The 15,334-nt window shown below is 43.6% G+C and overlaps 1 protein-coding gene across 6 annotated transcripts in view; it reads left to right on the top strand.

Moving 5' to 3' along the window:
• VSNL1 (visinin like 1) overlaps nt 1–4,476 on the top strand; it is a 140,434-nt gene extending 135,958 nt beyond the window's left edge. For all 6 annotated transcript variants that reach the window (XM_005293078.5, XM_005293079.5, XM_065587653.1 and 3 more), the window contains 2 exons: nt 1,697–1,912; nt 3,517–4,476. In XM_005293078.5, the coding sequence (XP_005293135.1) occupies nt 1,697–1,912; nt 3,517–3,714 (414 nt within the window). In that variant the 3' untranslated portion in view covers nt 3,715–4,476. The remainder of the gene's footprint in view (nt 1–1,696; nt 1,913–3,516) is intronic.
• Nucleotides 4,477–15,334: the final 10,858 nt, after the last annotated feature.

The following is a 15,334-nucleotide window of genomic DNA, read 5'->3' as shown; positions in this document are numbered from 1 at the left end:
CCTACCCTACTCCCACCCACGGGCAGCTCTGTTCTACAGTGCACAGGCAGCATGTGCCCCTGTACAAACTTGTACCACACTGCATACAGTGCAGTGGCATTCAGGGTCCTAGACAGCAGGAAGGTTGCCCTGGTTCTAAAATGATTCCCTCATATTCAACATTAGTTAAGATGAAATGTTGAATGGTCTCCCCCATCCCCCCCAACCTCATTGTGGCGTTATATCATGGCAGTGCCCAAAGACCTCAGTCAGATTCCATGGTGCTGGTGTTGTATGAACATATGTCCTGAGCCAGGAAGCACTTAAGTCTCTTTGCCCTCATTGGGATTTCAACATGAGCTTGAAAACATCCTTCATGAATGACATTTTCTTGCACTGAGCCCATATGAGAGAATCTCTGTGAGTAGGACATTACAGTTACTAGAAAGTCTCAGGCCCAGACATGCATGCAACAGTCATTTTAATTTTTTTCACTAAACTGGAACGTGCTGCATATTTACCTAATAGTAACCGAGAAATAAATATGAGTAGCATAATGTAATATTTAGTTGGATCTCAGTTTATTTCCTTGTATTTATTTACTTGTATTATGCAAATCAGCATAAGTAAACATATGTTCCTAATTTTGTACTGTATGTGTGAATTTGTTATAATAAACAAAAAAATAACAGCAGTAAACATGCCCGTGTACTTGACTGCAGAAAAACACCCAATTTCTCTTAAGCAGCAAACATACTGAATTTAAAAACAAAGACAGTGCTGTTCATCTGAACTTGTGGCATTTGTTGCAATAATTCCTATACTTAGAACAGATCTCAATGCAAATGCAGTTGTAAATTTAACTACTTCTGATGATCCGTACCCCATTTAAAGGAACCCACTGCAAAAGGCAGCTATGATCAAAAAAATGGCTCTAAAAGGTCACCCTTTCTAATATTTTATTCAGATCAGATGTTTTATTTACCTTTCTCAAGATAAGGTTTTCATTGCTATTCATACTGCAGAGCTAACCCACCATGAGAATTGTAGTTGTTCAAGCTAGAATCGAATCCACCAGCAATAGAATTGTTAACTAATGGCTGAATCCTGCATTGGATGGCAAAATCCCTGTTGACTTCATTTGGAATCAAATTAGGCTACATTTTTTCAAATGCAGAATATTACTAAGAAAGATACTTGAGACAGAAAAAAATCAGCTTGATTTTCAGATGACAGGCTGAATTTGCAAGGCTGGAAGATAGAAACTTTCTCTCTACATGTAAACTAAGCAAATTTCCTCTGGAAGTCGCTGCTATAAACAAACATGGAATGCTAGCTCCCTCAGTCCTATTGTTTTTATTTCCAATCACTTCTCAGTGTATAGCTGCACTTTAAGAATGATCTGCTTTAATGTTAGCTTTGAAGATAATGTAGTGGGTGGGTACAAAATATTTCCTTGTTGGAAGCCCTTTTTTTTCTTTTTTTATGAAAAGTGCTCTTAATGCTTTACTGTACAATTTACTCTGCACTTTTTTATAAGGAGTCACTTTGAGTATTAGGCACTGATAGACTATACTGGATTATTGCTGATAAATTGAGAATATGCAATAAAATGTTCAGATCACAATAAGTCTTCATAAAAGCTTCACTTTAATATTTCTGTATGCAGATTGTTCCCTTGAACATCCAATGACTGCATTTATATTTTATTTTGCAGTTTTTTCCATATGGAGATGCTTCAAAGTTTGCCCAACATGCCTTCAGAACCTTTGATAAGAACAGCGATGGAACCATTGACTTCAGAGAGTTCATTTGTGCATTGTCCATCACCTCAAGGGGTAGTTTTGAACAGAAACTAAACTGGGCCTTTAATATGTATGACCTCGATGGAGATGGTAAAATTACAAGAGTGGAGATGCTGGAAATTATAGAGGTAAAATAAATATTACACATTGTTACAGACATAATTTTTGAACATTTTCCATAAGGCAGGTGTAACACCCGTTCCAGTACACATAAACTTCCTGATACAAACACTCACAAGCAGGCATGGGTGGCATGCTGAGCTCATAAGAGTTTGTGCATAAAACATGCAGCCTATGCACAAAGAACTTGTATTTCTCTAGAAGCTTGCTGATAATGCTGAAATCTAACTAAGTCTTACTGGTTTGTGGAAAGCATAGTTTCACCAAGGAGTTTGCATCTCACAATACATTAAGCTAGTTAGAACTTATCTGTCCAACATTAGAGTGCTAATTCTATTAGTAACCAGAATCTTCCATTATAAAAATGTGCAGTAGAAGTAATGTCTAAAAATGTTGCCAAATTAGTGATTACTGAGGTGTAGAATATAGACTTTGATATTTTTAGTACATACAGTAGCTTAGTTGGATTCTCCAAACAGTAATATTTCTAGTTGTAAAAAAAATTCCATTATCTAAAATAAGATATTCCAGTGTCCACTAAACACTGGAAATTTGTTATCCAGACTTGTTCAGTTGGCCCCCATTTTAATAGAATAATGATGATGTAATGCAGAGCCATCATTTAGTGTCGTTTCTCAAAGTGATTAGCAAAAAAAAAAAAAATGTTTCCATGATTTCTGAGGGCAGTGTGTGCACAGTTGCATATACTTGTATTAATAGAGGTACATTTGATAATTTTCTGGTGTGTGTGTGTGTGTGTGTGTGTGTGTGTGTGTGTGTGTGTGTGTGTGTGTGTGTGTGTGTGTGTGTGTGTGTGTGTGTGTGTGTGTGTAAAACGGTACAGCTGAACACTTCTAGGACCTCAAATAGGAATTCTCAAAGTCACATAGTTCTAAAACAAGCTTAAATCTTTACCTGATGGAAAAATCTTTTCATTCTTGGTCAAGTGTTCTACAGATGATTACGGTATGTTTACTTCTTACCAGACCAAGATAATCTTGTAACAAAAACAAAAACCAAACAAACAAAAAATCCAAACAGTTGAAGAATATGACCTTAGGAAACTGATCAGTCAAAGTTTGTATAAAATGTTTCAAAGAGCTGAAGACTGGTTAAAAACCTCAGACTGCAGAAGTGCGCACACATCTGATCCAGAGCATAGGAGGATTTGAGCTGTAGTGCTGTTCTAGTTTGTTTTAAGACTACGGGACTACACTTCTATTGGATTATCATAAATAAAACTATGCATCTACTTGTAACTGGAAACTCACTTATAACAGTAAAATTATGATTTTCTTTAAACAAAGGTTTCAAGTGTTTGAAGAATCAAATTAGTTCTAATCTGCCAAATGGAATAAGCATTTTAAAAAAGCCTGTATTTATATTAATGAATTTCATTAAAATATTTAAGAGGCTGTTTTTCCTTGTCAGAAGCAAATGGGTTTGGGATTTTTAAACTAATTTGAAGGCATAATCAACATCTCAAGTTAAAAAAATCAACGCTGCATATAATCCTGAAGCCCAGAACCATGTACTGACTAGACTTAATTATACTTATTCCAAGTCTTGATTTTTTAAAAATTATTATTTACCTTTTTGTTTATTTCCAAAGGCCATTTACAAGATGGTGGGTACTGTGATAATGATGAAAATGAATGAGGATGGTCTCACGCCAGAGCAACGAGTAGACAAGATCTTCAGCAAGATGGATAAGAACAAAGATGACCAGATCACACTGGATGAATTCAAAGAAGCTGCAAAGAGTGATCCTTCCATTGTATTACTCCTGCAGTGTGACATTCAAAAATGAGCTAATGTAAAATGCATTATGGACTGCACAGAAGTTTAGATGTTCCATTCAGTTTGCAGCTATTTCCACACACACACAAATTGCTTGGACTACCTATAAATGGACTTGCTTCTTGTGTTTGAAACACTCGTGTGCATGAGAATGTCATTTGCTAAAGAATTTTAAAAGTATATATTATAAAAATAAACTGCCACAATGTGATGTGTGCAATGTCATTTCATAATAATCCTATTCCTCTGAAGCCTGTGCAGCAGTACCGTGCTGCAGTGAAATACTATTGATTGTTCGTTTTACTGATGCTAGCTATGTGTCTCCTAGCCTGAGTAATGTTAGTGACACTGACTTCCCATGGTAATGTAACTGTTGATTATAAACCATGTCACCATTCTGCTGTAAAGTAGTACTGGACAGACAGAGGCGAAAGTTCCTCAGTTCATGAGTCTGATCCACACATGTGCTTGTATTGTCAGTGAATATAAATGTAATTCATTTGCATGCCTTTTAGGTTTGCCTTAATTCTTACCTCATTTGCATTCTTTCAATCTGGAAAGAGCTATGTCAGAGGAATGCAGTATGAACAAAGTTAAGTAAATCCTGCTAAAATGTTCCCTTAATTAAAAAGTATATATACATTTAAAATATTGTATTAGTGGAAGTTTAAAAAAGTTTTATTGGAAGTATATTGATTTCTGCCTGAATTTTCAAAAGCTTCCAAAGAGGTTGCAATATATGTCCCAAAATAAATTTATAACATTTGACTTTTCCCCCCTAATTCTTATTTCACATCTTTAGCATGTTGCTACTGAGAGAAAAAAAATTAATTCGGTCACTACAAGAATCTGCTACTACAATACTGGAAAAATACACATTTCGTTATGAAAACAGTGTAAATGGAACTGGAAGTAGAACTTAATTTTTGTCCAAAGTGCCTTATTTGATGAATTGTAATCAAATGCTGTGGTTCTAATATGTATCTGTAGGGACAGATTCTCAACTCTACCCATCAGAGAGAAAACAGCCGGTAAAAATACAAAGGCACTCACCCTCAACATTCTTCCTTATCCAGTGGTATTCTAGTATCTGATCTCCCTAATATGGCACTGGCAGCAAATCCTACTTTTGCAGAAGTAGTCACTGCTACAGTATATTGCACAGAAGAAAAAGCAGCTAGGGAATAGGACAGTGGGACTTCTCAGAGCATTGGCAGAAGAGCTGTGATATGACTGTAAACGTGCAACTCCTCTCTCCTGGTACCTCCTTCAGAAAAATCACTGAATATTAGAGACCATGTTCTGCTCCCAAAAGGACCTTGATTCCTCTATATTAAATGCCTTGGATCTATCACCATTGTTGTTACTCCATATAGTCCTATTAAATCAAGTCTGATATTCAAAACATTCAGGTCAAGATTCTTTCTAGGTAGCTTAAAATAAGTTCCTCAGAAGTCTTGATTATGGAGGAGAAAATGGACACAACTGACACCCAAGTAAGGTTCTCACTCAAAATTAACTCTTCAGAGGGCAGCAACAACAACAGAGTTATTAGAAAGGAGTTTAAGATTCAATGGCTGCAAGCACTGTAAGGTGAGCATTTTCAAGGCCTACCAGCCACTAATTCAAGACTCAAACTGGAAGAAAAGGGGTTGCTTTACTGCCTGACAATTTTTAAAGTATTGCATCATTTCACCCAGAACCCGAAAGCATCATTTTAGATTTCTGGCCAGCCAGAATGTCAATTCTCTTTTGTTTAAATAGCTTTCTAAGCTGCTTCTAGATCAAAGCACCACCCATTCTCTTGACCGAAAGCTGGCCTAACTCTCCCTATTTTATCCCACATAGCATTATAACATCGAGATAAAATATTAAAAGCAAAGAGGATATAGAAAGTCTATGAGATAGTAGATAAGCAACTCAGCCCATTACATGACTGGAATTAGCTGGAATGACTTGAGGAACTGCAGATAAACATTTCACTTGTCCAGCTCACTAAGACCCTCTTAAGTTTATTAGCCTTTGACTTCCTTTAAAATGCTTTACAGGATTATGGCAGAAAAATACAATGCATGCACTGTGGCCATATTTGCCAGTAGGGGGAAGACAGCAAAGCTCTAGTGCCTTAAAATTACTTTTGTTATCTTTTAAAGTAGCAACACAGTTCTGCCCGTCTCCAAATCATGCCTCAAAAAACAAGACAAATCATCCCTGCATTTCTAGAGTGAAAAAGCAAGCTGGGTTTTAAGCTTCAAGTCAGAGTAAACATCTCTAAACAAGTCAATAAATAAGCAGCAAGGCAGGAAGCATTTTTTGACATGTCCATATGTTGCAGATTCTTCACCATAAAACCTTCCCGTGAAGCACACTAATAATTGAATCCTCTTTTGATCAGAATTCATACAGTTGGTCCACCCTCATCCTGACTACAGGCATGTTGCCATTTAATTTGCCTGTGCACACTAAGCAGCCAAAGGCAGAAATTTCAACTACTATTTTGCACCAGAATTTCACTAGGGCACTGCTATTAGAACCCTCACTAAATTTATAAAGTGGTATAATTCATGTTAGTTTAAAAATAATCAAGTGCTTATTAAACGCTAAGCTAGTAATTATATATTGAGTACTTCCTTGAATTAATGCTCATATCAATCACTGCTTTATTTACTGTGACTTGCAGTAGGTCTTCTCCATTTCACTTAGGGCCTCACATTAAAGTAAATGAAAAAGCTCCAACAGATTTCAGTGGCAATTAGCTCAAGACATTAAAGCACTGCTGTACAAAATGGCCATTGGCTTGAATATAAACGTCAGAAAGGTAATTATGGCAGCATTAAGATTGTCTTTTTGTAGCCCAACAGCCATATCACAGGCGTAAGTAAATCCATATCTCCAAGAATAGGAGAACACGAGAACCAAGAAGGCTCATTTAAGATCATTACAAGAACAAGGTGATTCAGCTATTGTATGAACAACTGATTTATTCAGGGCAAATCAACTTCAAAAGAAAACAGATGCCTATGAAGTCCTGTCAGTCCCACATGTTTATACTTTACAGGAACTGATAAATTCAGAAGAAATACATCATGTGATTTGAACAGAAAGCCCAAAGAAATGTTTGCTGTTGCTTTAAATAGTTTAAGAAAAGTTTATCTATTTCTGGAAACTGCTAGAAAACTTGGGATCAAGTATAAAAGCTAGAAGGATATTTAGTGAGAGCTGCAGTAATTTAACTCTCTAGCCCTCTTCCTCCCAGCAGTTATCTAAAAAGGCAGAAATGAAGGATATATATATTTAAGATGAAGCAGACTTTTCCTTTGGCCTATACACACTTTCTATGCACTTTATTCTCTTCGATCTTGAAGAAAGTCAGTGGGAACAAATGCCATGTCATTCTTTTGGTTCATATTTTGCCAGGGCCTTAGAGGACTTCTTCCAGTGGCAGTAGATGTCAGTAAAACTTAATAAATTTACCACATAGTTTAAGAGCATGTAGTGAGAGCAAGGTTCCACATCAATCTAAAACGAAGCTACTGGTTAGCTCATGAAAGAGAACAAAGAACCAGGTGTATTATAGAGGAAAACCATAGTGTTTGGCATCAAGTATGCACAGTTTGTGTTCTCCCACTTCACATGAATCTAGACATGTAAACACTGAGCATCAACATCTCGCCCTACTGCAACTGAAGAAAACCTGGACCGTTGCAGTCAGTTAAAATAGTAAAATTGAAAAGGAAGCTTTTCTAGACAAATTTAAAATTTGGCATCAAAAAGGAAAAAAAACATCTTTTAATTAAAACAGCTGGTTATTTGAAAGAACTGAGTTATTCCTGAGCCACAACAACTTCAAAAGGATGCAGGCAGAATGGCTGAATTTTAAACTGAGTTGCAGAAATGCTCCTAATAACTTTAAATTCCTAAGGGGCCAGAGAGTTTACTTGGAATAATTTGAAAAATCAAATTAACAAACGAAGAAAAATAGTCTTTCCCCTATTTTTCATGATCAGAAGCTATTAAAACATTTTTATTTTTAAAAGCAGGACCTCCCACTACATTGTACAATAGCAAAAATGAAGCAGTAAGGTTATTGTATAACATACCTGCATGCGTTAACACTATACTACTGTTCCTAGGTATAGTACAAAATCAGAAGCAGAACTGTACAACAGCAAACAGAAGTAAACTACTGTGACATTTACTATACATGCTACTGCACATGGACCTTGATCCCGATATGCATTGTAGTAAACATGTTATAACTGTATTTAATTTTACATATTTTTGCACATGCTACCTAGTAAATATCATTTAAAAATATCTGATATTTCATGTCTCTTAGGCTAGGTTTTTATACTGGTGACCATCACCATACTATCAGAGTGCCATGTCTTCCAGTGTTGTCTATTCTCTGGCATTGGCAGCTCTGTGTGGAGTATGCTTGTTTCCTTTATGTTTTGTTTGACTATAGATCTAAATTGTTAGATATGCATGCATATTTGCACAAGACATTACATACATGCTTTGTTTAAATAGGATCAGGCACCTAACTTCCTAAAAGGCAATATTTGCTAGTTGTATTACGCTGATGTCCTAAGAGCCTCAAATGGCTGATAAAGAGAACCACTTGGGAAGAGTGAGAGGGTAGTTTTCCAGTCAAAGATCATTTTGCCAACAAATTCTGCACTTTTTAGTCAAAAGAACATACATTGAAAAGTAAGATCTTGTCATAGACAGAGGAACTCCAGTTCCATTGGAAAATGGAACACGTATGTTTCAAGTGATTTTGACAAATACAGTAAAAGAGTTCAAACAAATGTGGCAGGTAAGTTAGGAAGAGCTTGGTTTCCTCCCATTTGGGCAACAACTTGCCTGGTTTAGGAAACTGAGACCTTACAGGAATTAAACTAACATGTTTTCTCCCATTCTGTCATTCTGTAGCACCAAGAAAGTATGTAAAAAACAAAGCAGCAGAGAACTCTCCAGGAGTAGGATGACAGCTATCTGTAGTCAGACACGACGCATGAGGGCTACAAGGGGTCACGTCCCCCTGCCCTTACCCCCCCTCGATTTGCTGCTTAGCTTGTACTGAGCATGCTTACACAGACTGTGCATGCTCAATAACACTGCTGAAGCTGGCTGCCATCACTCGGTCCCCCTCTCCTCCCCCCCCCCCCCCGCCCACTATCGGCAGACACAGGTTGTCCTGCCTTTAGTGCAAGATTTTTTGGTATGGGTATTTCTGATATTACACCATGCAAATTTTACTTTTTGATTGAATGTATTAACTAATAATACCTCTAACATTATATAATGTTGGGTGAGAAGACAGCTTTAAAAAGATCTGTGCAAAAGTTTCAGAAAACGGGTTACTCGCCTTCTCGTAACTCTTGTTCTTCGAGATGTGTTGTTCATGTCCATTCCAATCAAGTATGTGCGCGTGTGCGTGCACAGCGGCCGGAAGATTTTTTCCCCTAGCAGTATCTGTCGGGTCGGTCCAAGCACCCCCTGGAGTGGTGCCATCCTGGCATTCAATATAGGGCCCTAGCGACCCGTCACCCCCTCAGTTCCTTCTTGCCGGCTACAGAGGGGAGGAGAGTGGGTAACAGAATGGACATGAACAGCACATCTCGAAGGTGAGTAACCGTTTTGTCTTCTTCAAGTGCTTGTTCATGTCTATTCCAATCAGGAGACTCCCAAGCCCAAGTTCAGGAGGCAGGGTCGGAGCTGTTCACTGCTCTACCGAAGACCGCATCGTCTTTGACCTGCTGGGTAATCGCATAATGCACAGTGAAAGTATGTCTGGAGGACCACATTGCCGCTCTGCATATTTCCTGGGTCGGGACTTGCAACAGGAACGCTGCTGAAAAAGCTTGCACCCTAGTGGAGTGTGCTGTGAGCACAGGGGCAGGCACCTCTGCCAAGTTATAACATTCACGGATGCAGGATGCGATCCATGAGAAAGTTCGTTAGGAAAAGACTGGAAAACCCTTCACCCTGTCTGTCACGGTCACAAACAGTTGAATGGACTTCCTAAACAGTTTTGTTCTTTCAAAGTAAAAGGCTAGCGCTCTGTGGACAGCTAATGAGTGAAGCCTCTTCTCTCTGCTGCTCGAGTGCGGCTTAGGATAGGACACTGGGAGGAAGATGTCCTGGTTGATGTGAAACTGGGAGACAACCTTTGGGAGAAAAGCTGGATGTGGCCTGAGCTGAATCTTGTCCTTAGAGAACACGATGTAAGGGGGCTCTGATGTTAGCACTTTGAGCTCAGACACTCTCCTGGCTGAGGTTATCGCTACCAGAAATGCCACCTTGTATGATAGGTAGAGCAGGGAACAAGTCGCCAGCGATTCACAGGGCGGACCCATCAATTTGGAAAGGACCAGATTGAGGTCCCAGGTTGGGGTCAGTTGCTGGACGTGCAGATATAGCCTGTCGAGATCTCTCAGGAAACGGCTGACCACAGGGTTGGCAAACACCGAACGGCCCTCTGAGCCTGGATGGAATGCAGAAATGGCAGCCAAGTGAACCCTTATTGACAACATGGACAGTCCCTACTGCTTGAGATGGAGAAGGCAGTCTAGTAGGAGTGGTATAGAGGCGAGCATCGGGGATGAGTGATCCTGCGCTGACCAGAATGAGAATCTCTTCCACTTGGGAAGGTAGGTAGCCCTGGTAGAGGGTTTCCTACTGCCAAGGAGAACTTGTGTAACCGGGTCCGAGCAGGAGAGCTTTGTGGGGTTCAGCCATGGAGCTTCCACACTGTGAGGTGCAACGACTCAAGGTTCGGGTGCTGGAGACAGCCATGATCCTGAGTTATTAAGTCCAGGAGGAGCGGCAAGGTGACTGGAGCTTCCACAGATATTTCCAGGAGAAATGTGTACCAGTGTTGGCAGGGCCAGGATGGAGCGAACAATATCACTTAAGCCTCTTCCCTCAGTATCTTGAGGAGCACCTTGTGAATGAGAGGGATGGGTGGGAATGCTTAGAGAAAACGGCCTCCCCATGGGGGGAAGAACACGTCTGCAATGGAGCCCAGGCTGTGATCCAGGAAGGAGCAAAGCTGTTGGCACTTCCTGTTGCGTTGCATGGTGAACAAGTCCATCTGGGGAAAGTCCCAACTTTGGAATATGGAGTTCGTGACATCTGGGCATAGGGACCACTCGTGGCTGTGAAAAGACCTGCTGAGACTGTCCGCCAACTTGTTCTGTACTCCTGGGGTCCAATGCTTGCAGGTGTATCGAATGAGCTACACAAAAGTCCCACAGCGTGAGGGCTTCCTGGACAGGAGAGAGGAGCGTGCACCCCCGTTTGTTGATAAAGAACATCACTACGGTGTTGTCTGTCATAACTGATAAACATCTCCCTGTCAAGTGCACTCGGAAAGTCTGGCATGCCAGACGCACCGCGCTCAGCTCTCGGACACTGATGTGGAGAGCGATTTCTGCCTGAGACCAGAGCCCTTGTTTCCTGAGGTCTCCCAGATGTGCTCCCCAGCCCAAGGCTGACGCGTCCATCACTAGCAAGAGGGATGGCTGAGGAGCGGTGAAAGGGACCCCTGCACACACTACCTGCGGGTTGAGCAAGCACTGGAGGGAGCTGAAGACCGGGTGAGGCAGAGTCACGACTCTGTCCAAACTTCCTGAGCCAGCCAATACACCGAGGCTAGCCACGACTGGAAAGGCCAGAGTCTGAGCCTGGTGTGTTGCACCACATAGGTACAAGAGGACATCTGTCATAGAGCTTCAGGCAATTCCTTGTTGTGGTGGTGGGAAACTGCCTGAGACTTCAAATGATGTCGCCCAGGGCCTGAAACCTCGCTTCTGAGAGGTATGCCCTGGCATGTGTCAAGTCCAGCACCGCCCCTATGAACTCTATCCACTGAACAGGGGACAGAGTCAATTTCCCCACATTCATGATAAGGCTCAATTCGTTGAACGTCATTCTTATGAAGTCGACTTTTGCCTCCACTTGAGCCCTGGAGCGCCCCTTGATCAACCAGTCATTGAGGAATGGGAACACCTGTACCTGGCATCAGCGGAGGAATGCGGCCATGACTGTCATGCACTTGGTAAACACAAAAAGTGCTGCTGACAGGCCGAACAGGAGGACTGTGAACTGGTAGTGTTTGTTGCTCATCACAAACCTGAGGTACCTTCTGTGGGATGGTGTAATTGCTAAATGAAAGCACATGTCCTTCAAGTTGAGGGCAGCATACCAGTCTCCTGGATCCAAGGAAGAGATGATGGAGGCCAAAGAGACCATGCGGAACATCAGTTTCCTCATGAACTTGTTGAGCTCTTGCAGGTCTAGGATGGGCCTGAGACTGCCTTTGGCTTATGGTATTAGGAAATACTGGGAATAGAAACCCCTGCTCTTCAGCTCCTGAGGAACCTCTTCCACTGCTCCTAGCAATAGGAGCGAGCACACCTCCCGTATGAGGAGTTGCTCGTGAGAAGGGTCCCTGAAGAGGGATAGGGAAAGGGGGTGGAAGGGCAGGAGTGCAAAGAATTGGAGGAAGTATCCCCTCTCTACCGTATGGAGCACCTGGAGATTCGATGCGATACGGGCCTACCCAGGATAGAAAGGGGATAGTCGGGACAAGAAGGTAAGGTGGGTTGGATCCAGTCCAAGTTCTGGCGCGCCATCCTCATTTGCACCTTCAAAAGGCCTGCTTCTGGCCGGATGAAGGTTTGGACGGGCCAGAGCCCTGGCCTGAGGACAGCTGCGGCCTCTGCATGTCGCTCCCGTTTCTTCTCCGTGAGCCATCCTGATGGTTCTGTGGTTGGTAGAACCGTGGAAGAGGTTGCAGCCTAAAATGCCTCTCCTGTGTGGCAGGGGTGTGGAGGCCCAGCGATTTGAAGGTGTCTCTCAAGTCTTTTAGGCTATGTAGCCTTTTATCCATCTTTTCGGAAAATAGAGTCACACCCTCAAAGGGGAGATCCTGAATCGTCTGCTGGACCTCGTATGGCAGACCTGATACCTGGAGCAAGGAGCCCCTTCTCATGGCAATCCTGGTAGACATCACACGAGTGGCCACATCAGCCCCATCCAGAGCTGCCTGCAATGAAGCTCAGGAAATAAGCTTGTTCTTCTCCACCAGGTCTGAGAATTCAGCATAGGAGTCCTGCAGCAGCAGCTCTGTGAACTCTGCCATTGCCCTGCATGTATTGTAGCAGTGCCTGCAGACAATGGCCTGCTGATTAGAAATGCGGAGCTGCAAGCCACGAGTGGAGTAGACCTTTCTACCAAAAAGGTCAAGTCATTTTGCCTTCCGATTCTTTGGGGAGGAGCCTTGGTAGCCCTGGCGCTCACATTAGTTAGTAGTGTCCACGACTAGGGAATCTGGTGCAGCCCTCTCTGGCCTCCTCTTATTCTGCAGCACCAGTGATTGAGACCGGTGCCTGCCTGCGGCATGTGAGCCACAAGTGGAGCCAGGACGGTGCCGAGAATCCTTGTCTTTACTCCGCACTGATCCCCGTGCTGATGGTGATGGGGCACTGCGTACCGAGGAAGAGGTACTCGGCAATGGGTCCGCCGACCCGAGGTCGGACTGGGGCCAGAGTTCCGCTTCCATTAGTAGGATCTTCAGGCGCTGATCTCTATCTTTCAGTGTCTTGGGGCGAAACCCCCGGCAGTTCCTACAGCGATCCTTTGGATGGCTCTCCACCAAACACTTCAAACACGAAGTGTGAGGACCACTTCTGGGCATACACTTACCGCAGACCTCACAGGCTTGGAAGCCAGGAGACCATGGCATCTCTAGCGCCAGGATAGCACTGGAGGGGAAACACCTCCAAAGGAAACTTAAGAACTAAGTGAAGTAACTACTCACTACTTAACACTAACTACAAAATTAATGAGAAAGGACAGTTACCTGTTCCGTAACTGGTGTTCTTTGAGATGTGTTGCTCATGTCTATTCTACAGTAGGTGTGCGTGCTCACCATGTGCACCGGTGCCGGAAGTCCTTCCCTCAGCAGTACCCATAGGGGGAGCGCTACTGCGTCTGCTGGAGTGGCGCCTCTATAGCGCACTATAAGGGGACCGCGTGCTCCCTCCACCCTCGGTTCCTTCTTACCAGACCAACTCCAACAGAGGGGAAGGAGGGCAGGATGCGGAATAGACATGAGCAACACATCTCGAAGAACACCAGTTACGGAACAGGTAACTGTCCTTTCTTCTTTGAGTGCTTGGTCATGTGTATTCCACAGTAGGTGATTACAAGCTATGTCTGATGGAGGTGGGTAGGAGTTCACAGATTCCCTGGCTGAAGCACAGCCCTACCGAAAACAGTGTCATCCCTGCCGTGGGAGACGATCGCATAGTGCGACGTGAACGTGTGTACTGAGGACCAGGTAGTGGCTATACAGATGTCCTGAATAGGGACATGGGCCACAAAGGCAGACGACGAGGCCTGAGCCCTTGTCAAGTGAGCCCTTACGATAGGTGGTGCAAGAACCCCTGCTAGGTCATAGCATGTGTGGATGCACGATGTAATCCACCGGGAAAGCCTCTGGGTGGAGATCGGTTGGCCCCTCATGCGCTCGGCCGAAGCCACAAAGAGTTGCAAAGACCTGCGGAATGGCTTAGTCCGATCCAGATAAAAAGGGGGGTCGCTGGTCAGGTCCCTGTGCTCCAAGACCCGCCGAGCTGACGTGATGGCCACGAGGAAGGCTACCTTCCAGGACAGGTGAGACCATGGGCATGTGGCCAGGGGCTTGAACAGGGGCCCCGTGAGGTGGGATAGCACCAAATTTAGATCCCACTGAAGGACAGGGATTCTAGGATAAGACAAGGACTGGTCTAGCCCTTTGAGGAAATGCCTGGTCATGGCATGGGAGAAAACCAAACAGCCCTGGACCGGCGGATGAAATGCCAAAATAGCCGCCAGGTGCACCCTGACAGAGGAAGGGGCCAGGTCTTGAGTCCTAAGGTGAAGAAGGTACTCAAGGATAAGTTGGAGCAGGGCGGACGTTGGGGAAACACCCCGCTCGCCCACCCACCTGGAGAATCTGGACCATTTTGCCAAGTAGGCTCAGCACGTGGATGGCTTCCTACTTTCGAGACGGACACGCCTGACCTCTTCCAAACACCTTCTCTCCTCCACATTTAGCCATTGATCAGCCACGCTGTCAGATGGAGGGTGGCCAGATTGGGGTGGAGGTGGTGGCCCCGGTCCTGGGAGAGTAGATCCAGGCGGGGTGGCAACAGCCGGAGAGGGGCCACAAGTAAGCCTAGGAGGGTCCCGTACCAATGGTGCTGGGACCAAGCTGGGGCGATCAGGACGCGCGCCTTGTCCGTTTTCACTTTCTCCAGGACCTTGGCAATGAGGGGAAACGGGGGAAAGGCGTAAAGGAGTTGACCCAACCATGACAGGAGGAAGGTGGCTGAGATTGCGTTCCTCCCCACCCCACCCTTCTGGAACAGAACCTGTGGCAACGGCGGTTCTGTCGGGTCACAAAGAGATTTACTTGGGGAGTGCCCCACACTCGGAAGAGCTGGTGAGTGATCTCCAAGTGGAATGACCACTCGTGTTGGGAGGAGAAAACCCTGCTCAAGCTCAAGTCAACCCTGTGTGTTGTTGACGCCTGGCAGGTGAAAAGCCTTCAGGGAGATGTTGTGGGCTATACA

The sequence above is a fragment of the Chrysemys picta genome, chromosome 3, assembly GCF_011386835.1.
Source record: "Chrysemys picta bellii isolate R12L10 chromosome 3, ASM1138683v2, whole genome shotgun sequence".
Classification (NCBI taxonomy): Eukaryota; Metazoa; Chordata; order Testudines; family Emydidae; genus Chrysemys; species Chrysemys picta.
This window is presented reverse-complemented; position numbering and strand designations above follow the sequence as displayed.